At 36.8% G+C, this 23,130-nt stretch overlaps 1 protein-coding gene across 2 annotated transcripts in view; it reads right to left on the reverse strand.

The window, feature by feature from the left end:
* Positions 1-20,487: 20,487 nt before the first annotated feature.
* LOC143021726 (BTB/POZ domain-containing protein 6-A-like) overlaps positions 20,488-23,130 on the reverse strand; it is a 17,396-nt gene continuing 14,753 nt past the window's right edge. For both annotated transcript variants that reach the window (XM_076179417.1, XM_076179407.1), the window contains exons 4-6: positions 22,819-22,914; positions 22,427-22,566; positions 20,488-22,103 (exon numbers count right to left, since the gene is read on the reverse strand). In XM_076179417.1, coding sequence (XP_076035532.1) covers positions 21,458-22,103; positions 22,427-22,566; positions 22,819-22,914 — 882 coding nt within the window. In that variant the 3' untranslated portion in view covers positions 20,488-21,457. The remainder of the gene's footprint in view (positions 22,104-22,426; positions 22,567-22,818; positions 22,915-23,130) is intronic.

A 23,130-nucleotide genomic window follows, 5' to 3' on the forward strand; every position in this document is an offset into this window, starting at 1 on the left:
AAAACAGAATAACAGGAGCATATAAATTGGGAGAAGAAGGAATAAAAAAAGTAGAAAATGAGAAGGACCTGGGAGTCATTGTTATGAATAATATGTCACCTGAGAAACATATAAATAAGATTTTTGGAGAAACTTATAATCTAATAAGAACAATCAAAGTTGCATTTACATACCTGGATGAAGAAATGGTGAGGAAAATCCTAATCACCCTGATAAGACCAAGATTGGAATATGCAGCAACGATATGGTCACCAAGTACAAAAAAATGTATAAAAAAAACTTGAAAGAATACAAAGAGCAATTACAAAATTGGCACCAACACTCTCAAAACTATCATATGAAGAGAGACTAGAAAAACTTGAACTACAGACACTAGAGCAAAGAAGAGAGAGAGGAGATTTGATAGCTATTTACAGAATCATGAAAGGCATAGAAATTACTGATAGAGATAATCTGATAAAATGGGATGACAGAAATACAAGAGGACACGGAAAGAAAATAAAAAAAAGACAGCTATAGAAGAGATTTGAAAAAGAACAGCTTTCCTCACAGAGTAATAGACAGTTGGAACAAGTTAGATGAGAAAGTGGTGTGTGCAAAAACAATACATGAATTTAAAAATAATTTAGATAAAATGAGATATGAAGACGGGATCCCACGAGCATAGCTCCCCTTCCCGTAAAATACAACTAGGTAAATACAACTAGGTAAATACACACTGATAATAGCAATGAGCTAGAGAGAGAGAGAGATATAACGGGGGGGAAATATAATAGTTCCAGTCTTCCTTGGCGTTTCACATTTTTCTTCAGTGTTTCACAAAGAGAAAACGGAACCATCCAGATGACTTGAGAGGCTGCGCAGAACGGCTCAAACGGTTAGACCTGATGTATATAGACCTTGGTCCATACTAACCATCCAGGCGCACTATGCAACATTCATTCATACTCTTTCGCCATATATATATATATATATATATATATATATATATATATATATATATACATATATATATACATATATATATATGAAGTATGGAAGACAAATGAGTGGAAGGGCGGTGAGTTAAACACAGAGAACAGTTGGAGTTTTATTCACTGACGTTTCCTCCTTACCAGGACCAAGATCTAAGGAATAACAGGTCTAACCACTTCCGACCGAATTTCGAGGGAGTTGGCGCAGCGGGCCCGTGAACGTCACCTGGCTGTTCAAAGTGGGGTTCGCGGGTCCTATAGCTGTCAGTTGAAGCTGGTCCGTCGTTCGGGTACGTTGTTGCCTTCGCTCGCACCGCTCCACGCAATTAGTTATATTCTGACAAATATCATATAAAATATATATATAAATATATATAAAATATTATAGTTCCTGTCTATATATATGAATATATAATATATATAATATATATATATATATATATATATATAATATATAAAATATTATAGTTCCTGTCTTCCTTGGCGTTTCACAGTTTTCTTCAGTGTTTCACAAAAAGAAAACGTACCCAGCCTAATGACGTCAGAAGCTGCGCACAATAATTCAAACGGTCTGACCTGTTTACTTAGACCTTGACCAGGACATTCTCAAAGTATATGTACCGCCCGTCCTGGCTAGGACGAAAAGTCAGTGAATAAAACTCCAACTGTTCTCTGTGTTTAACACACCACACTTCCACTCAAATATATATATATATATATATATATATATATATATATATATATATATGCATGTGTGTATGTACGTATGTATGTTGGTGAAGGTGGGTGAGGAAGACATATATCAGAATCCAAGTTAATTTCGGACTAGTTTCGCACAAATAGGCTTCTTCAGAGAAATAATGTGTGTGTGTATATATATATATTTACAAAGGCAAAGCATGCCGACAGGAGACCTTTTGATCCATATATATATATATATATGTATATACATATATATGTATATATATATATATATTATCGGAAAATTTCAAAACACTGGACTCAGAGTAACAGAATTTATTACCGACGTTTCGAACCCTGTCCGGGGTTGGTCCTGTCCTGAGGACGAGCCCCGGACAGGATTCGAAACGTCGGTAATATATTCTGTTACTCTGAGTCCAGTGTTTTGAAATTTTCCGATAACATGGCTCCTGGACTCCAGCTCTTTACGAACGTATATATATATATATATATATATATATATATATATATATATATATGTATGTATATATATATATATATATATATATATATATATATATATATATTACAATAGTAGGGTAGCAGGTCCTCTTTTATGCAGATACGATAAAACTTTGCGGCAGCTTCTGCATTCATGTCTCACCTCCTCCTTAAGAATAGCCCTAGCCAGCGAACCCCGGTATTCCAACGTAGCCACCCTGTGTACGAATACACATGTAAAAAAGGTAACTGTGAAACCCTTAATGTAAAGTTCATAGGGTCGACTACAACAAAACTGTCAAGACGCCTCACCCTTCACCTCTCTAATGGAGTCATAAAACAACACCACATTGACACACACCAGTCCCCAGTCACAAGGAAGGATCTGGAAGAAGGAACCATCATTCTACAAAAAGAATCAAACTACAGGCGCCTTCTCATCTTAGTAGAACTTCACATTAAAAGACAAAATCCCACCATGAACAAACAAAATCCTGACCAATTTATCATTCCTACTTCTAAGTATATAGATCGCAGGCATAGGTTCACCGTTGACCCAGTGGGCGGAGCTTCAGATCCTGTCTCCTGAGTGACTGTCCGAATCCCCGTCTCTCCTAATGTTCCATATGTTTTTGTATATATTGTCACCTTTACTCTTTGTACTCAATTTGTACTGAAGATGCCTAAAGTTAGGCGAAAGCTCTACAAGTAAAATTAAGAAGTTAGTATTGTCTTTACATCCATTCCAAATGAAGTTTGGACACATAATAAGACAACTCAACGATATTCAACGTTCAAGTATTAGAAAAGTTGAACATGTCAGCAAGAAACTCGTGAATGCAGAAGCTGCTGCAAAGTTTAATCATATATATATATATATATATATATATATATATATATATATATATATATATATATATATAAGTCTAAAAATATTCTTCTAAAAAACGCTGTGGAAGTCGGGGACAGGTGGTTTTACGGTGACACTTTGTCCTAAAAATATTCTTGAAAAAGCGATTGGGTAAGTCAGGGTCAGGTGGTATTCTTCTTCTTCTTCTTCTTCTTCTTCTTCTTCGCGTTCCTCTTCTTCGCATTTTTCTTCTTCGCGTTCTTCTTCTTCCTCGCGTTCTTCTTCGCGTTCTTCTTCGCATTCTACCTCGTGTTCTTCGCGTTCTTCTTCCTCGCGTTCTTCTTCGCGTTCTTCTTCGTGCTGGGGATCCCGTGTTGGGGTTCCGCCCCGAGGCCGAAGGGGAAAATGAGGGATTAGAGCGCGGAAAGCTGCGGCCGTAGGCCGCTGTTTGCGCAGCCAAGCACTCGGCGAAGCCGGGGAGGGCGAAGCCTGCGGCTTGTATATACATATATATATATATATATATATATATATATATATATATATATATATATATATATATATATATATAAAATAATTCCGACAGTTGTCCCCGGACTCGAACCCAGAACTTGTATGTTAGCAAGTCTATGCTTCCACCAACCACGCTACTCAGCCTATAAAATTCTCCAACCTTGGGGTTATTGCGTTAGTAGCATGGTTGGTAAAAGCATAGACTTGCAAACATACAAGTCCTGGGTTCTGGTCCGGGGACAACTGTCGGAATTATTTGATTGACATCGTCGTCATTAGCGATTCTATTCAGATATATATATATATATATATATATATATATATATTTATATATATATATATATATATATCATACACTCTCACACACACACAAATATACGTACCTTATGAGATTTCACTCAATAGATATCCGGATATATATATATATATATATATATATATATATATATATATATATATATATATATATATCATATATCATACACTCTCACACACACACAAATATACGTACCTTATGAGATTTCACTCAATAGATATCCGGAGACTGGGACTCTTACTGTCCAACACTTTCAAATACTGAAGTTCTGTGCAAGATTTTCAATGGTAAAAGTCCCGTGGGGGTTCTCCTGGAAGAGAGGAAGGTCTTGTACACACGTTCTCTTTTTAATTATCTTAACCAAAGAAAACGAGAAAAATGGGTAACTAAATAAATATTACTTTGAATACTGTATATGCGTATCACAGATTTTTCCCTTTATATGCACAAGATCTAAGAATATAAGGTCTAACCACTTCCGACCGAATTTCGAGGGAGTTGGCGCAGCGGGCCCGTGAACGTCACCTGGCTGCTCAAAGTGGGGTTAGCGGGTCCTATAGCTGTCAGTTGAAGCTGGTCCGTCGTTCAAAAATGACGTTGCCTTCGCTCGCACTGCTCCACGCAATTAGTTATATTCTGACAAATATTATATAAAATATATATATAAATATATATAAAATATTATAGTTCCTGTCTATAAATATGAATATATAATATATATGATATAATATATATATATATATATATGATATATAATATATATATATAATATATAAAATATTATAGTTCCTGTCTTCCTTGGCGTTTCACAGTTTTCTTCATTGTATCACAAAGAGAAAATGGACTCAGCCAAATGGCGTCAGAAGCTGCGCAGAAGAATTCCAACGGTCTGACCTGTATATTTAGACCTTGTATATGCAGGCGAACAGATACCTTATAAAAATGTATAATAGCAGTTAGAATGACAGTTGAATGATACGAAAGATGCAAAAGAAGCCGATAAGAATTTGAAACGTTTAATATTTTTATTTGCTTTCATAAACCGGAATACATAGAAGTTTACTACATGATGCTCGTTCGAATATACCATCTCACTGAGACACGATACAGAGACTCAGACTTTATGAACCTAGGGTGAACCTGGAACTAGGTTTTAGAGCATTTGAGAAATGTACTCCCCGACTCTACAATAGTCAACCACAACATGTGAAGACCAGTACAAACTTAGAAACCTTCAAGAAGACGATGAAAACCCATCTGTTCACTCTATCCTACGACATGACAAACAAGAGCATGCAGGATGAATTTCGATGCTAGCAATTCATAAACGCTGGCGGCCTTGCAGAGAGCTGCTTCTAAAGCGGCTGAGCGAGGCCTGAAAACATCACTACAGATACAGATACAGATGTCGTGGCGAACCGCGACAAAAAAAAATAATAATAATAAAAAATAAATAAAAAAAATTGTCGTATGTATATATATCAACAATTCAGATGCTACAGATTGCCACACATTTTCGGGATGAAGTGAGCGTTATTCCGCTACTCCTTGACTGCCAATGACACAACCCGAAGGATGAGGAGTTGTACTGGGCTGCAGGTTATTCTTATGGTAGGACCTGGGGCATTTGGTATGTGGGTCCTCCTCCAGCTTTCCATTCGTGGTTGAAAGGAAACACGCCGGTCAGTGCTGCCTTTATTTCTCCAACATCAGTCTAAACACTTCCCAAACCGAGGGAGGGAGGGAATTGAGAACTTGCGTCCCATTCGGTCTTCCAGACCGGTTCACTGGTTTCCAAGACCAGTTCCGAGACTAGTTCTGGTTTTCCAGACTGGTTCCCTGTAAATTTACAACTTATTCAGAAAAAATACCACATCAATGTGAAAATGGAGTAGGGTATCTGAAAGATTCGTGAGGCAGAATAAATCCTTACTAGACTAAAGCGAGGTAACATGAGGTTAATATGCCTCTTCCTGTAATATAACATAGGATAGGCCTCTTCAGAAATCTTTAAATTACCCTACTTAAGGTTTAAAATTGATTTTAGGTTAGGCTATGGTAGTTAGGTGTAGGCTAACCCCCTATACAGCAGCCATTTTGTGACACTCTAATGCCTAACAATATATATATATATATATATATATATATATATATATATATATATATATATATATATATAAATGAGAACTTTTGGTACATTTTTACTTTTCATAAAACAGAGTATATAGTTATGAGAACTGAAAAGGGTTATCCAAACATGTAGCAACAACACAAGGCATGGGGTTTGCCAGCATCCGTGTAACTTGCATTCCCCTTTTACGTCTCATTTCCTTTCTCTATATCGGACGTGGGATCTTTAATTAAATGTTACCAACTGGTTCTGACTTTAACTCTTACCTTTTAAAAGGGATAATTTTACGAAGATATTAATTGCCTGGGTTGGCTGTCTTGGAGTGCCTACGTGGCATTTTTTCCCTCCCTGAACACGGGGGCGCGAGGAAAACAAACAAAAACGTTTTTGATCCCTTCTTTCCGATAGAGAGTAGGAATATAATTTTGACATAGTAACATTTTTACATGTGTTTGTTGACGAATACAGTCCTTTTTATGGATTTCATTATAATTAATTGTAATTATTACAATAGTAATTTAAAGATAGAGCTGGATGATGAATCAATTTCTAAGTACATCCAAAATTTTAGAGGGATAGCTTTTCTCTCTGACACAGATACAGATACACATCTAAAATTAATTTATTACTTGTTTTCGTATCTATATTTTTAAAGTTGGTTCAATCAGGGTAGAAATATTGTGTTGTGTGAGCACGGTTAGGATGGTCAGATCTGGGGCAGTTTCTGAGTTTGTTATAAATGTGCCCCGGTGTATTCGACTGTGTTCGTATATTTTTAGAAACATGAATGCAGTCATACTAGTAAGGTTCTTGGTTTTCGTAGGAGGGATATATGACTGAAGTGCGCGGTTCACTTACGTCCTCAGCGCTTTTCTTCCTTCCTCTCTTCGTTGTCGTAGGACATACTGACGTCGTCACTTTTAACTACTCTCTCACTCACTGATGATACCTATCTGATCATATCGCTTAGGGCTAACCGTTATTTCTTTTTCCTCCATTGCAATTCTTTCGCTCACTCCTTTTCTCTCTCCCCTCACTCTATCGACACTGCCACGTCCGATCCCCTCGACCGACGCAGCGTCCTCACATTGTACAGGTGAACCTTTGACCCCGTGTCAGGGGTGCCAATTACTCACCTGTTCACACCACAGGGTTATTTCTGTAGAACTACATCTGGAAAGGGTGTTGGGTGGTCTGTTTTAAGATGCTCGTTTTGTAATCTGTGTGTGGATATGCTCTGTGGTACAGTTGGTAGGTTTGTGGTGGTGAGAGGAACTGTGCGCGAGTAAGTGCAACAAATAGGACTGGCAAGATATTAAAAATGTTTAGTACTCCAAACCAGTCATTACCTGCCGCTACAAGAGGTTAACGCCAACTGTCCTAGGCGTAGGCTTGGGCATAGGATATGGCACATTCTGGCACCCTGTTGCCAGGTGGGATTTGTAGGTAGAAATATATATACATACATGCATGCACACACACACACACACACACACACACACACACACACACACACACACACACACACTTTCGTCGGATGGACGGCGAAGATTGGAGTTCTGAAGAAAAAGTGAAAATTTCGTGGATCTCAATGCAAAGGAATTACCTTATTGTATTTACAGGGAAGGGGAAAGCTCGTGGTGTAGTGGGAAAGTGAGGAAAAAGGAGAAGGGGAGGGATTACTGAGGGAAATGGAAGGAAATGAGGAAGGGGAGGACTTGGTCCAGGAGGCCAGGCGTCTTGTAAACAAGAGAAGGACCGATGATTTTGGTGAAGGGATTAACAAAAATGTAAAGATTAGAAATATAGATAAGAGCAGCACAATGGAAGGTGAGGATAATAATTTCCAGGGATTTAATGAGGGTGGGGGGCGGATACCAACCTCCCCCGATTAGCAAGACTAGAGGAAAAACTTGAACAAATGACCGAACATTGGGAGAATAGGTTCGGTAACATAGCAAAGATTGAGCAGAGAGTTGAAAAATTGTAAAAACTTGAGGTGAACAAAAACTTAACTAATGAAATAAAATTTAAAAGACAGTTAAAAGAGGTAAAAGAGGAGAATGAAGAATTAAGAGGAATAATAAAGACAACAAAGAGGCCATAGCAAAAAAAGCACAGGGTTGGAAAAAAAATCTAAGAAAACACTAAAGTTGCATTTACTGACATAATTAAACAGCAAATGAAAGAACAAACTGAAGACTCAGTTATTAAAGTGATGAGACAGAAGGAGAATATAGTAACAGACTTAGCAGATAAAAAGAAATGTGTAATTATATTAGGAATGGAAGAGAAACATAACCTAAATAGATCCACAAGAATCAATGAGGAAAAAGAAAAAGTAAGCAGTTTACTAGAATTAGTTCAGGAAGATGAACCTGAAATCATGAAACAAATTGAAGAGATGTTTAGACTCGGAAAGTATAGTACAGATAAGACCAGACCAATTAAGATTAAATTCAGGTCACAAACGATGGCAGAGATTATCTTAGCAAAAACAGGGAAACTAGCAGCAAATGAACAATATAAAAAGGTATGGATAAAAAGGGAAATGAATAAAGAGGAAAGAGAGGAGGAAAAATGAAAAGACATGAAGCTAAGGGGAAAAATAACGAGAAGAGAATAGTCAGAAAAAGAGAAATTCTATTGGAGAGTAGTGAATATGAAAGGAAATACGACATACTAGAGGAAAACAAAAGAGAAACAGAGAATACAATGGAAGTGGCAGAAAACTAAGAGTGTCTTACACAGATATAGATGGATTAATAACAGGATTGAATGAGCTGAATGATTATCTGAAGGAAAAAGAACCGGACATAATGGGAATTGTAGAGACAAAATTAAAAGGTCCACTACCACCCAACAGTGTAGGACATGATGCATATAATTATTGGATTAGAAACAGAGAGACAAAACAAGGGGTGGAGTTATGTTCCTGACTAAGAAGGATATAAACGTGAGGTGTGTCACATATGGAAAGAATACAGTAGAGATGATTATGATCGAAGTGGAAGACAGAGATAAGAAGAGCAGAAAGTTTGTGATAAATTATGTGCCTCCGAAAACAGCCTCATGGGAGGAGAGTGAACATAAAAGTATGTTAGAAGACACAAGGATAACATTAAATAAGATAATGGAAGATGGAGGAAGAATAGTTATGATGGGCGACTTTAATTGCAAAGAAGTCTGCTGGGAAGAGATGACAGTAAAGGGTGGAGACGACTCATGGGGAAATGTTCTACTCGAGATGATTACTGACCATACAATGACACAGTGGATACAGGAGAACACTAGGTATAGAAATGAAGAAGAACCATCGAGACTAGACCTAATAATTACATCTGAACCTAGAATAGTGGACAAGATTGAATATAAAACACCAATAAGTAAAAGTAACCACTTATTGATTGAACTGGAACTAAATGAGGAATAATACATGAAAAGAAATGAACAATATAGAAAAGGAAGAATAATGTATGAACAAACTTTGATAAAATAAAAGAATTCTTTCAAAAAGAAAACTGGGAAGGAATATACAAAGAAGAAACAACAGTGGAAGAGAAATGGAATATTTTGACAATAATTTATATAAAAAAGAAAAAAAAAAGAGAGAGTGGAAAAGTATGTCCCAAAACAAAAACAAGAAAACGAATATGTAAAGTGCTGGTACCACAAAAGTTGCAGGGAGTTAAAAGACAAAAGAGACAAAGCTTGGACCAAATGTAGAAAAACAAAAGACCTGAAAAATGGAAAATATTTACTTGTTATAGAAATGAATATGTACAAGGATGCAGAGAAGAAAAGAGAAAATATGAAAAAGATGTCATAGAAAAATGTAAAGATCAACCAAAACTATTCTACAGATTTGTAAACAACAAACTGAAAAACAAACAAGATTTGGAGAAATTAAGACAAGGAGGAGTTGAATACACAGAGGAAATAGAAATGGGGGAAATTATGAACAAGTATTTTAAATCATGGTTTACAAGGGAGAACATACAACCTGGAGAGATTGAATGGAAAGAGAAAGTCCCCCCTATGAAAGAAATAGAAGTAACAAAGAATGAAATAATGAAACACTTGCGTAATCTTGATGTCAGAAAATCGCATGGACCAGATGAAATAGCAAACTGGATTCTGAAAGAATGCAGGAATGAACTGGCAGACAAAATACATAGCATAATAAACAGTTCCTTGAAAGAAGGAAAAGTTCCAGAAGATTGGAAAAAAGCAAATATAGTACCTATATATAAAGGGGGAAATAAAGAAGACCCTACCAACTATAGACCAGTCTCTCTAACAAGTACAATAGCAAAAATTTGTGAAAGAATTGTCAAAAGTAGATGGGTAAAATATTTAGAAAAAAAAACGTGCTAAATCCAAGGCAATTTGGATTCAGACAAGGACGATCATGCGTCACCAATTTAATATGTTTCTATTCAAGGCTAATAGATATAATACAAGAAAGAGATGGATGGGCTGATTGTGCATTTCTAGACCTAAAGAAAGCTTTTGACAAAGTACCACATAAGAAGTTGATTAAGAAATTAGAAACTGAAGGAAGAATACAGGGCAAACTGCTTAAATGGATGGAAGACTTTTTGCAAGAAAGAAAAATGAGATTAGTGATAAGAGACAAACACTCATATTGGGATGAAGTAATAAGCGGTGTTCCGCAAGGAACAGTTCTGGCCCCAATAATGTTTGCTATATATATTAATGATATGGATGAAGAAACTGAAAGTAATATGAGCTTCTTTGCAGATGATGCAAAACTTTTAAAAAAGTGAACACGAAAGAAGATTGTGAATCACTACAGAGTGTTCTAAATAAAGTCTGGGAATGGAGTAGGAAGTGGGAGATGGAGTTCAATACAAAAAAGTGTAGTATAATGGAATCTGGAAAAAGCAAAAACAGAATAACAGGATCATATAAATTGGGAGAAGAAAGTATAAAAAAAGTTGAAAATGAGAAGGACCTGGGAGTCATTGTTATGAATAATATGTCACCTGAGAAACAAATAGATAAGATTTTTGGTGAAACTTATAATTTAATAAGAACAATCAAAGTGGCATTTACATACCTGGATGAAGAAAAGGTGAAGAAAATACTAATCACTCTGATAAGACCAAGATTGGAATATGCAGCAACGATGTGGTCCCCAAGTACAAAAAATATATATATATATAAAAAACTTCAAAGAATACAAAGAGCAATTACAAAATTGGCACCAACACTCTCAAAACTATCATATGAAGAGAGACTAGCAAAACTTGAGCTACAGACACTAGACTCTAGTGACTAGAGCAAAGAAGAGAGAGAGGAGATTTGATAGCTATTTACAGAATCATGAAAGGCATAGAAATTACTGAGAGAGGATCTAATAAAATGGGATGAAAGAAATACAAGAGGACACGGAAAGAAAATCAAGAAAGACAGTAATAGACATTTGGAATAAGTTAGATGAGAAAGTAGTGTGTGCAAAAACAATACATGAATTTAAAAATAGTTTAGATAAAATGAGATATAAAGACGGGACACCACGAGCATAGCTCCCCTTCCCGTAAAATACAACTAGGTAAATACAACTAGGTAAATACACACACACACACACACACTTCAGCGAATGGACGGCTTGGATGACGTTCTGAAGAAAACTGAAGTCTGTGGATCCCAACGCAAAGAGAAGTGCCTAGTGTTTTTGCAGGGTGGGGGGGAAATTGCTCGTGGAGTAGTGGGAAAGTAGGGAAAGAGGAAAAGGGGAGGGATTACTGAGGGAAATGGAAGGAAATGAGGAGGGAGTAGACTTGGCCCAGCCAGACAAGCGGAAGGTAAACAAACGACTGAGTGAGGATGACATGTCTAATAAAAATGTAAAGATTAGAAGTATAGAGAGGAGCAATACAGAAGAAAGTGACGAGAATATGTTCCAGGGATTTAAAGAGGGTGGGGGGGACACAACCCCCCCCCCCCCCGACTGATAAGACTAGAGGAGAGAGTTGATAAGGTGATCGAGGACTTGGAGCGTAAGTTAGGTAACGTAGACTCCATTTTCCAAAGAATTGAAAGGTTGGAACAACTAGAGAAGGCTAACAGAAACTTAACTGAAGAAATAGAGGACCTAAAAAGACAGTTAGGAAATGTAAAGGAGGAGAATGAGAAATTGAAGAAGAATAGTAATGAAAACAGAGAGAAAATAGCTACAGAAGCTAAAAATTGGAGAATAACTCAAGAAGGGAATAAGGTTTCATTCACTGACATAGTCAAACAGCAATTAAAAGAACATAATGAAGACTCAGTTATTAAAGTGATGAGACAGAAGGAGAATATAGTAAGAGAATTAGCTGACAAAAAGAAATGTATAATTATATTAGGAATGGAAGAGAAACATAACCCAGATAGAACCGCAAGAATCAAGGAGGAAAATGAAAGAGTAAGCAGTTTATTAAAATTAGTCCAGGAAGATGAACCAGAAATTATAAAGGAAATTGAGGAAAAATTCAGACTCGGAAAATATAGTACAGATAAGACCAGACCAATTAAGATTAAATTCAGGTCACAAACAACGGCAGAGAAAATTCTATCCAAGACAGGGAAACTAGCAACAAATGATCAATATAAAAAGGTATGGATAAAAAGAGAAATGAATAAGGAGGAAAGAGAGGCAGAAAAGCAGAAAAGAATTGAAGCTAAGGCAAAAAACGAGGAAAGAACGGAGTCAGAGAAAGAGAGATTCTATTGGAGAGTAGTGAACATGAAAATAAAGCAGTTCGACATACTAAAGAAAAACATAAGGGAAACAGAGAATACAATGGAAGTGGCAGAAAACTAAGAGTGTCTTACACAAATATAGATGGATTGATAACAGGATTGAATGAACTGAATGATTATTTGAAAGAAAAAGAACCGGACATAATGGGAATTGTAGAAACAAAATTAAAAGGCCCACTACCACCCACCAGTGTAGGACATGATACATACAATTATTGGATTAGAAACAGAGAGAAAAAACAAGGGGGTGGAGTTATGTTCCTGACTAAGAAGGATATAAACGTGAAAGGTGTCATATATGGAAAGAATACAGTAGAGATGATTATGATAGAAGTGGAAGACCGAGATAAGAAGAGCAGAAAATTTGTGATCAATTATGTGCCTCCGAAAACAGCCTCATGGGAGGAGAGTGAACATAAAAGTATGTTAGAGGACACAAAGATAGCATTAACTAAAATAATGGAAGACGGAGGAAGAATAGTTATGATGGGCGACTTTAATTGCAAAGAAATCTGCTGGGAAGAAATGACAGTAAAGAGTGGTGATGACTCATGGGGAAATGCTCTACTTGAGATGATTACTGACCATTCAATGACACAATGGATACAGGAGAACACTAGGTATAGAAATGAAGAAGAACCATCGAGGCTAGACTTAATAATTACATCTGAACCTAGAATAGTGGACAAGATTGAATATAAAACACCAATAGGTAAAAGTGACCACATATTGATTGAACTGGAACTTAATGAAGAAAAATATATGAAAAGAAATGAACAATATAGAAAAGGAAGAATGATGTATGAAAAAACAAACTTTGATAAAATAAGAGAATTCTTCCAACAAGAAAACTGGGAAGAAATATACAAAGAAGAAACAACAGTGGAAGAGAAATGGAATATTTTGACAAAAATTTACAAAAAAGGAGTGGAAAAGTATGTCCCAAGACAAAAACAAGAAAAAGAATATGTAAAATGCTGGTACAACAAAAGTTGTAGGGAGTTAAAGGACAAAAGAGACAAAGCCTGGAACAGATGGAAAAAAGACAGAAGACCTGAAAAATGGAAAATATATACTGGTTATAGAAATGAATATGTACAAAAGTGCAGAGAGGAAAAAAGAAAATATGAAAAAGATGTTATAGAAAAGTGTAAAGATCAACCAAAACTATTCTACAGATTTGTAAACAATAAACTGAAAAACAAACAAGACTTAGAGAAATTAAGACAAGGAGGAGTTGAATACACTGAGGAAATGGAAATGGCAGAAATTATGAACAAACATTTTAAATCAGTGTTTACAAGGGAAAATATACAACCTGAAGAGATTGAGTGGAAGGAAATAGTCCCCCCTATGGAAGAAATAGAAGTAACAAAGAATGAAATATTGACACACTTGGGTAATTTTGATGTCAGAAAATCGCATGGGCCAGATGAAATAGCGAACTGGATTCTGAAAGAATGCAGGAATGAACTGGCAGACAAAATACATAGCATAATAAGCAGTTCCTTAAAAGAAGGAAAAGTTCCAGAAGATTGGAAAAAAGCAAATATAGTACCTATATATAAAGGAGGAAATAAAGAAGAACCTACCAACTATAGACCAGTCTCTCTAACAAGTACAATAGCAAAAATATGTGAAAGAATTATCAAAAGTAGATGGGTAAAATACTTGGAAAAAAACAACGTACTAAATCCAAGGCAATTTGGATTCAGACAAGGACGATCATGCGTCACCAATTTAATATGTTTCTATTCAAGGCTAATAGATATAATACAAGAAAGAGATGGATGGGCTGATTGTGCATTTCTAGACCTAAAAAAAGCTTTTGACAAAGTACCACATAAGAAGTTGCTTAAGAAATTAGAATATGAAGGAGGAATACAAGGTAAATTGCTAAATTGGATGGAAGACTTTTTGCAAGAAAGAAAAATGAGAGTAGTGATAAGAGATCAGCACTCAAAATGGAATGAAGTAATAAGCGGTGTCCCGCAGGGAACAGTTCTGGCCCCAATAATGTTTGCTATATATATTAATGATATGGATGAAGGAATTGAAAGCTATATGAGCTTCTTTGCAGATGATGCAAAATTACTGAAAAGAGTGAAAACTGAAGAAGATTGTGAATCACTACAGAGAGATCTAAATAAAGTACAAGAATGGAGTAGGAAGTGGGAGATGGAGTTCAATACAAAAAAGTGTAGTATAATGGAATTTGGAAAAAGCAAAAACAGAATAACAGGATCATATAATTTGGGAGAAGGAATAAAAAAAGTAGAAAATGAGAAGGACCTGGGAGTCATTGTTATGAATAATATGTCACCTGAGAAACATATAAATAAGATTTTTGGAGAAACTTATAATTTAATAAGAACAATCAAAGTGGCATTTACATACCTGGATGAAGAAATGGTGAGGAAAATCCTAATCACCCTGATAAGACCAAGATTGGAATATGCAGCAACGATATGGTCACCAAGTACAAAAAAATGTATAAAAAAACTTGAAAGAATACAAAGAGCAATTACAAAACTGGCACCAACACTCTCAAAACTATCATATGAAGAGAGACTACAAAAACTTGAACTACAGACACTAGAGCAAAGAAGAGAGAGAGGAGATTTGATAGCTATTTACAGAATCATGAAAGGCATAGAAATTACTGATAGAGAGAATCTGATAAAATGGGATGACAGAAATACAAGAGGACACGGAAAGAAAATAAAAAAAGACAGCTATAGAAGAGATTTTAAAAAGAACAGCTTTCCTCACAGAGCAATAGACAGTTGGAACAAGTTAGATGAGAAAGTGGTGTGTGCAAAATCAATACATGAATTTAAAAATAGTTTAGATAAAATGAGATATGAAGACGGGACCCCACGAGCATAGCTCCCCTTCCCGTAAAATACAACTAGGTAAATACACACACACACACACATATATATATATATATATATATATATATATATATATATATATATATATATATATATATATATATATATATATATATGTGTGTGTGTGTTTCGTTGAAGATGATGGATTGCTCAATATTAATCAGTTTCTTGAGAGTATTTTCTTTGTACATTAGAAATGTCTTAATCTCTTTTGGAAGTGTAGAGATGACAAAAGAGATTAAGACCTTTCGAAGGTATAAGAAAATACCTTCAAGAAATTAATACTGAGCAATCCATCACATTCAACGAAACATGCATTAGAGAGAACCTCCTACCTATACATACTTTCTCTCCCTCTCTCTCTCTCTCTTTCTATATATATATATATGAGTGGAAGGGTGGTGAGTTAAACACAAAGAACAGTTGGAGTTTTATTCACTGACGTTTCGTCCTTACCAGGACATTCTCAAAGTACATACAGTTTCAGAAAATTAACAGCTTATATAATCCATCCTTGCCGTGTTCCCCTCCTTCTATACTCCCATCCGTCCTCTACCCGACTCCGACTATGTCACTTCTCCCTCCGTTCTCAATTGTCCTTTTTACCTCCTTGACAATCAGAGTACTTACCGCTCCTGCTAATTTTATAAACCCTTCCCTATGGTTGATGCAGGGGTGGGAAGTAATGTAGGCTGCCTCCACTATTTTTCTTTTCTTTTTCTCTAGACCTTTGTGGAGCACCTCTATCTTTTTCCAATCTGGAAGATGACCACATTGGTCTAAATGAACTACTAGCGAGTTGGAGGTTCTGTGAGCTCTGACGTCATTTTTGTGCTCATATGTCCGTAGCTCCACTGATCTTCCCGTCTCTCCATAATATCCTAACGGACAACCACCACATGGTATATTGTAAATCGCGCCCTTCTCTATATCCTTTTCTGATTTATTTCTATTCTTGACAACTTCTCCTAATCTTTTACCCGTGGAGAAAGCAACGCTCACACCCGCTTTTGTGAGAATATGTCCCAACTCCTCCGCGTACTTCGAGTTGGGGACGGACAAAAACTCCGCCCTGCCTTCTCCGGACCAGTCGTCCTTCTTCCTTCTCATTATTGCCGTTGCTTTCTTCCTCAATCTGTGCAGTAGTCCTTCCGGGTATCTGAGTTTAGTGAATACTTTGAAAATATATTTGATTTCATCCTCTAAAAATTCTTCGCTACAAATACGGTACGCCCTTAAGAAAAATCCTATAACCACTCCGTTTTTAATTTTGTTGCTATGCGCTGAGTAGAAATGAATCACATCGTCTTTATTGGTGCTTTTCCTGTAGACAGAGAAAGATATCTTATTATCTCTCCTCCAAATCACCGTATCCAAGAAAGCTAGTCTGTTATCCGTCTCGTGTTCGATAGTAAACTGGATGTTTGGTTCAACCTGATTCAATCTACTCAACTTGCCCCTAAACCACCCAGAATGCGGGGACTTCCGAAAACCCATAAACCAAACGTCCCGATGAGACCCATCACCTCTGGTATCGGGAGCGCCCCGCACAGACTAGCCAAGTGCTTAGCCAAACCACTATCACAGAGGCTAGGCTCGATAAGTAATGCCCATTTAAAAAACTCCGGAGATCTGATCACGAGGTTAAAGAATGGTGATCTTTCAGAAAAAGTAATGGCTAGCTATGATGTAACTGCGCTCTTTACGAATGTCGAGGTAGAAGGAGCGTTGGCAGCGGCAAAGAAGGTGGTAGACAGTTTGGATGAGGCTGATTTACCAGTGGGCAAAAGTGATTACTTGAAATTAGTGTCTCTATGTGTGAAGTTTGGTCCTTTCATGTTCAACGGGAAAGAATACAGACAACACCGAGGACTTGCAATGGGTAGTCCTCTCAGTGCGGTTCTAGCTTCATTGTATATGGAAGTTTTAGAGACAGATTATTTCATAAGGATAATGGGTAGAGACACGCTTTGGCTGAGGTATGTGGACGACGTCCTTGTCATCGCTCCGAAAAAGGTACAATTAGATGACAAGTTGAGTAGATTGAATCAGGTTGAACCAAACATCCAGTTTACTATCGAACACGAGACGGATAACAGACTAGCTTTCTTGGATACGGTGATTTGGAGGAGAGATAATAAGATATCTTTCTCTGTCTACAGGAAAAGCACCAATAAAGACGATGTGATTCATTTCTACTCAGCGCATAGCAACAAAATTAAAAACGGAGTGGTTATAGGATTTTTCTTAAGGGCGTACCGTATTTGTAGCGAAGAATTTTTAGAGGATGAAATCAAATATATTTTCAAAGTATTCACTAAACTCAGATACCCGGAAGGACTACTGCACAGATTGAGGAAGAAAGCAACGGCAATAATGAGAAGGAAGAAGGACGACTGGTCCGGAGAAGGCAGGGCGGAGTTTTTGTCCGTCCCCAACTCGAAGTACGCGGAGGAGTTGGGACATATTCTCACAAAAGCGGGTGTGAGCGTTGCTTTCTCCACGGGTAAAAGATTAGGAGAAGTTGTCAAGAATAGAAATAAATCAGAAAAGGATATAGAGAAGGGCGCGATTTACAATATACCATGTGGTGGTTGTCCGTTAGGATATTATGGAGAGACGGGAAGATCAGTGGAGCTACGGACATATGAGCACAAAAATGACGTCAGAGCTCACAGAACCTCCAACTCGCTAGTAGTTCATTTAGACCAATGTGGTCATCTTCCAGATTGGAAAAAGATAGAGGTGCTCCACAAAGGTCTAGAGAAAAAGAAAAGAAAAATAGTGGAGGCAGCCTACATTACTTCCCACCCCTGCATCAACCATAGGGAAGGGTTTATAAAATTAGCAGGAGCGGTAAGTACTCTGATTGTCAAGGAGGTAAAAAGGACAATTGAGAACGGAGGGAGAAGTGACATAGTCGGAGTCGGGTAGAGGACGGATGGGAGTATAGAAGGAGGGGAACACGGCAAGGATGGATTATATAAGCTGTTAATTTTCTGAAACTGTATGTACTTTGAGAATGTCCTGGTAAGGACGAAACGTCAGTGAATAAAACTCCAACTGTTCTTTGTGTTTAACTCACCACCCTTCCACTCATTTGTCTTACATACTTCAACATATATATATATATATATATATATATATATACATATATATATATATATACATATACACCGTGTGACTCCCTCGTTGAACCATCGCCATTCCTATTCCACTTCTAGTTTTACTCTATCCTTCACTCTCGCCCACTCCTCTTTCAGTTTCTTCTTGTATTTCTCAGTTTCTTTCTCATATAAACAGTTTACTTTAAGCAACCCCCTACCTTCTGTTTTTTCCTCTTTCTCTCTCTGCCCTTCACTCTCAACTTACCTCCATCAAAAAAAATTATCTAATATTCCCCCACCCTCTCCTCTTAGAACATGTACATCCAAAACTCTTCCTACTTATCTCCTGGTTACCACTATGTAGTCCATTAACACCCTATCTACCACCCTCTCTCATGCGTACTTATGCCTGACTTTCTTCCTAAACACTGTATTTGTTATAATCAACTCTCTCTCTAGACACATCTCTACCATCAACTCTCCACTACGATTTTTTCCTGGAACTCCACATTTCCCAACCACTCCGTCCATTGATTCATTTCCTACCCTAGCATTAAGGTCTTTTAATACCACTACATTGACATTGCTCCCTAAACCCTCTATGCACTCATTTAAATCTATCCAAAAGGCCTCCCTTTCCTCTACACTCTTCTAGTTTCTCACTACAAAAACCCACATCTCCCTTCCCAGTTTCACCTTCATCAACATTAACCTTGAAGAAACCTCACTCCACTCCACCACACGTTTACCTATCTCTTCATTCACTATTATAGCCACCCCTTCTCTCCCTCGTCGTCTCTTCACTCCTGACACCCCCCAACTACACTCCCAAACTCAAACTCGCCCCTTCCTTTCAACTTAGCTTCACTCAGTGCCAACACATCCATCTTCTCATAAACATACTGCCTATCTCTTCCCTTTTACTCTCATCTGTACCACATCTATGCACATAAAAATTCCTAAACCTTCGGGGTTCTGGTTGGAAAACTTATCCCAAACCTTCTTATGTTTTTTTTTTTTTTTCGGAGGGGTCGGAGGGGGATGTCCCATCCCATTTTTGTCGCCTTTTACGACTCAAGTAGAACACTTGGTGGCAATATTCTTTACCCCCACCAAAGAGTTCGGCGAAAAAGGAAAATGAATATTCAGAGAAGTGGTACAGGCCATGAGTGGGGGACCGCATAACGGAGGGACAGTTGCATACAAATATTACAGAAATACATAGCATGCGTTCCCAAAGTTCCTTTACTTGTTTACAACTGTCCATCTGTACAATTAGATAATTGGATGTCATCTAAATGACATATGAGCAGGTTCATGCATAAGCTTACAACTATAAGTTTTAGGTGTAAATGATATTTTCCACTCTTGCATTGTATTGGTTCAACTCAGTCTTAAACACCGAATACGAAACTACCAGGAAGTAATAAAAAATGTCTCGAATTAAGAAAAATTATAATTATAATAATCACACTAGGTTTCTAAGTTTGTGAAAGCCAACAGTGTGTTTCTTGGGTTTGTGCGCCAACACATCAATATATCGTAGGAAATTAAGGTCTTTCTCCTGCAATGTTCTTTTGTCATATGTGATATCCTCTTATTTATTTATCTATCCCATTAAGTTACAATGTTAATTTTCTAGTGTTACTATTAGTGATGATTTATTTAACAGACCTTTACAGCAGCAATGAGCAATGTGACACAAGAACGATCGACTAAGCAACAATATGGAACATAAAAGTCGACTCGCAAGTTATTAATTTTTATTTTTCTCCTGTGAACATAACAGATATTCTAACTATAAAAAAGACATGCAAAATTCATGCTCAAACAGGATCAACCTGTCGGTAATACTTTAAAATAAGAATACAAGCAATATCTCACTCCATCGCACACACTACATCCATCACAACAGACAATAGAAACGAAAGCATGTTTAGCAAACTGCTAAAAAAAAAAAACACAAAAGGCATACTGGTTGGCATCAAGTATACATGCATATATTTTATTAAAAAGACAATAATTTGTAAAGGAAATAAGTACACATTTTAACACACCTGGTGATCTAATACAGATACACGTCCACAGTTCAGAACACTCGCATAATTATCAGGTGGTAAATGTATCACGCATCTGGCACCTCAAGCAGTCCAAACTCGAGCACTATGACGTCTCGACACATATATACATTCCATTTATTTAGGACAGAGCATGTTCACAGCACAGCGTGACATAGCAGGTGCACATATCATATCACGGGGTAATGATATGTAATACGTGCAGTAAGAGTACATATAAGAAAAAAGGAACTGATCAACTTAGTAACCAGTAAGGGAAGGCTGGGACATATTCACTGCAATAAGCGTACCTTTACATGAGTTCGTCTTATTAATTTAAAGACGCCATAAAGGATGGAATAGTTTTCTGAATGTAAAAATATAATGATAATAATAATAACAATAATAATATTAATGATAACAATAATGATAATTAATTATGATCACAAATACGACTATAATGTAGATAAAAAAATAATAACTTTTATAAATAGGTATATATCCATGTCTTTTTCCTTTTTGTAAAGGCGGGATTGACAGAGTCAAAGCCTACATTGACTAGTAATACGAATAATTCCTGTAGGAATATGTACCCATTAAATACAGTGGTCAATCAGTCATCTGGTAAATGACAGCGCCAATGAACCTGACAGGATCATTCACATCCTGGCGAAATACAAATGGAACTTCATTTTTTCCCAGATTTTGTACTTGAGCGTAACGTCCCCAACCGTTGTCGTAAAATTTGAATATCCCTGTGAGGAAGATGGTACGTCAGTCTCACTCCTGTATGAAAAACTAATTCTATATTCTTCGTTCCTTCTGATCAACACAGGCGTTTGGAATGTAAACACGCCGCTGTCCGAAACCGCGGACGCTACAATCCCAGACTTGTTGTACAAGAGTAGTTCCCCGGGAAAATCCAGTTCTATTTGGTAAACCATAACATTTTTATTGGAGGTAAGCTCTTGCATTAGTCTGTACTGCATATTCGTTTTGCACGTTACAATCCTGTCACAATCCCCAGCCTTCCCCAGATCAGCTTTCGAGAGATTTTTCCTTCTTCGGAGACTTGATGGATTTAGTGGCGTGGATTTGGGTATGGTTGACAATGGCGCTCCTCTGATCGCCTTGAGGATATGAATACATTCTGTGTGGGTTAGTACGTTCGTATCGATGACATTGTCGATGAATTCTTCGCAAGACATGGTTAGGAATCGAACCTCTTGCAGTAAATCTTCAGTTTCCTTCCTCAGTGCGCAGCCAGTGGCTTCCTCTCCTCGGTTGACAAGCTGAGCTTTACCCCTGTGAAGAGGAAGGCCTGTTGTATATAATGACCAAAGGGATCCGAGGTATTTATGAGGTATGGTATTTCATTATAATAATATTAATGATAATAATAGTAACAACCTAAACAACATTAGTAATAATTATAATAGTAACAACCACAATAATAAAAAAAATGCTTAAAATAATGCTATTCTTTAGTCGTAATATAAAAAAAAAATCAGTCATAGAAATATATATGAATAAAATAAAATAAATAAGAATAAGAATAAAGTTGCCCATTCGTCATGACATTTGTGAAGTGACTTTTTCACTTAGCGTGGAGTCCATCGAAGACTTACCAAGCAATGACTCCGTTTAGCAAAATGACTTCGGTGGATACAGCCAGGTCGTGTCTTTGAAGCAGGTTCTTAAAGAAGTCCCTCTTGAGCACACCGATGTTCTCAGAAGACATCACAGCATCTGGATTTTGGTTCATAATCTGTCCGGGTGTTAATGAATAATATAATTGGCAACTGACTCATCCATTGTAGCCACGCGTTAGTTAAATATGACAAGTTGATTCTAAGTATTAAATATCGTTTATTATAAGCCTACTCCTCTTACTATGTCCGGGTGAAAATAAAAATCACTGACGACTGATTTGTCCATTGCAGCCATTGGTATGCGTTTGCTAAATATACCAAAATAGACTTTTTATACTGACCATGATAGGTCTATTATTTTTTCATACCTGGGTACATTTATTGTCCATTGCTTCGTCATCAAACAAGATGGCAGCTTCCAGAGCTGGTAGAGCCGTCCCCGTTGTCACATTGGAAATGATATACTAAAACGGCAAAGTTGATATGAAAATTATAATTACGATATTACATTTTCAATTACACATTTACATAATATAATCATATTCATTCAAGAGATAATTACATGAGTTACTGTACCTGAAAATGATGAATCTTTATAGCAAATATACCAGACATTTTTGATGTGTATCACTACACATAAAATTGATTGCTTCAATCACCGCGACGAAGGGTTGGATCAA

This window comes from Oratosquilla oratoria, chromosome 3 (genome assembly GCF_046742065.1).
Source record: "Oratosquilla oratoria isolate Oo_2021 chromosome 3, ASM4674206v1, whole genome shotgun sequence".
Classification (NCBI taxonomy): Eukaryota; Metazoa; Arthropoda; class Malacostraca; order Stomatopoda; family Squillidae; genus Oratosquilla; species Oratosquilla oratoria.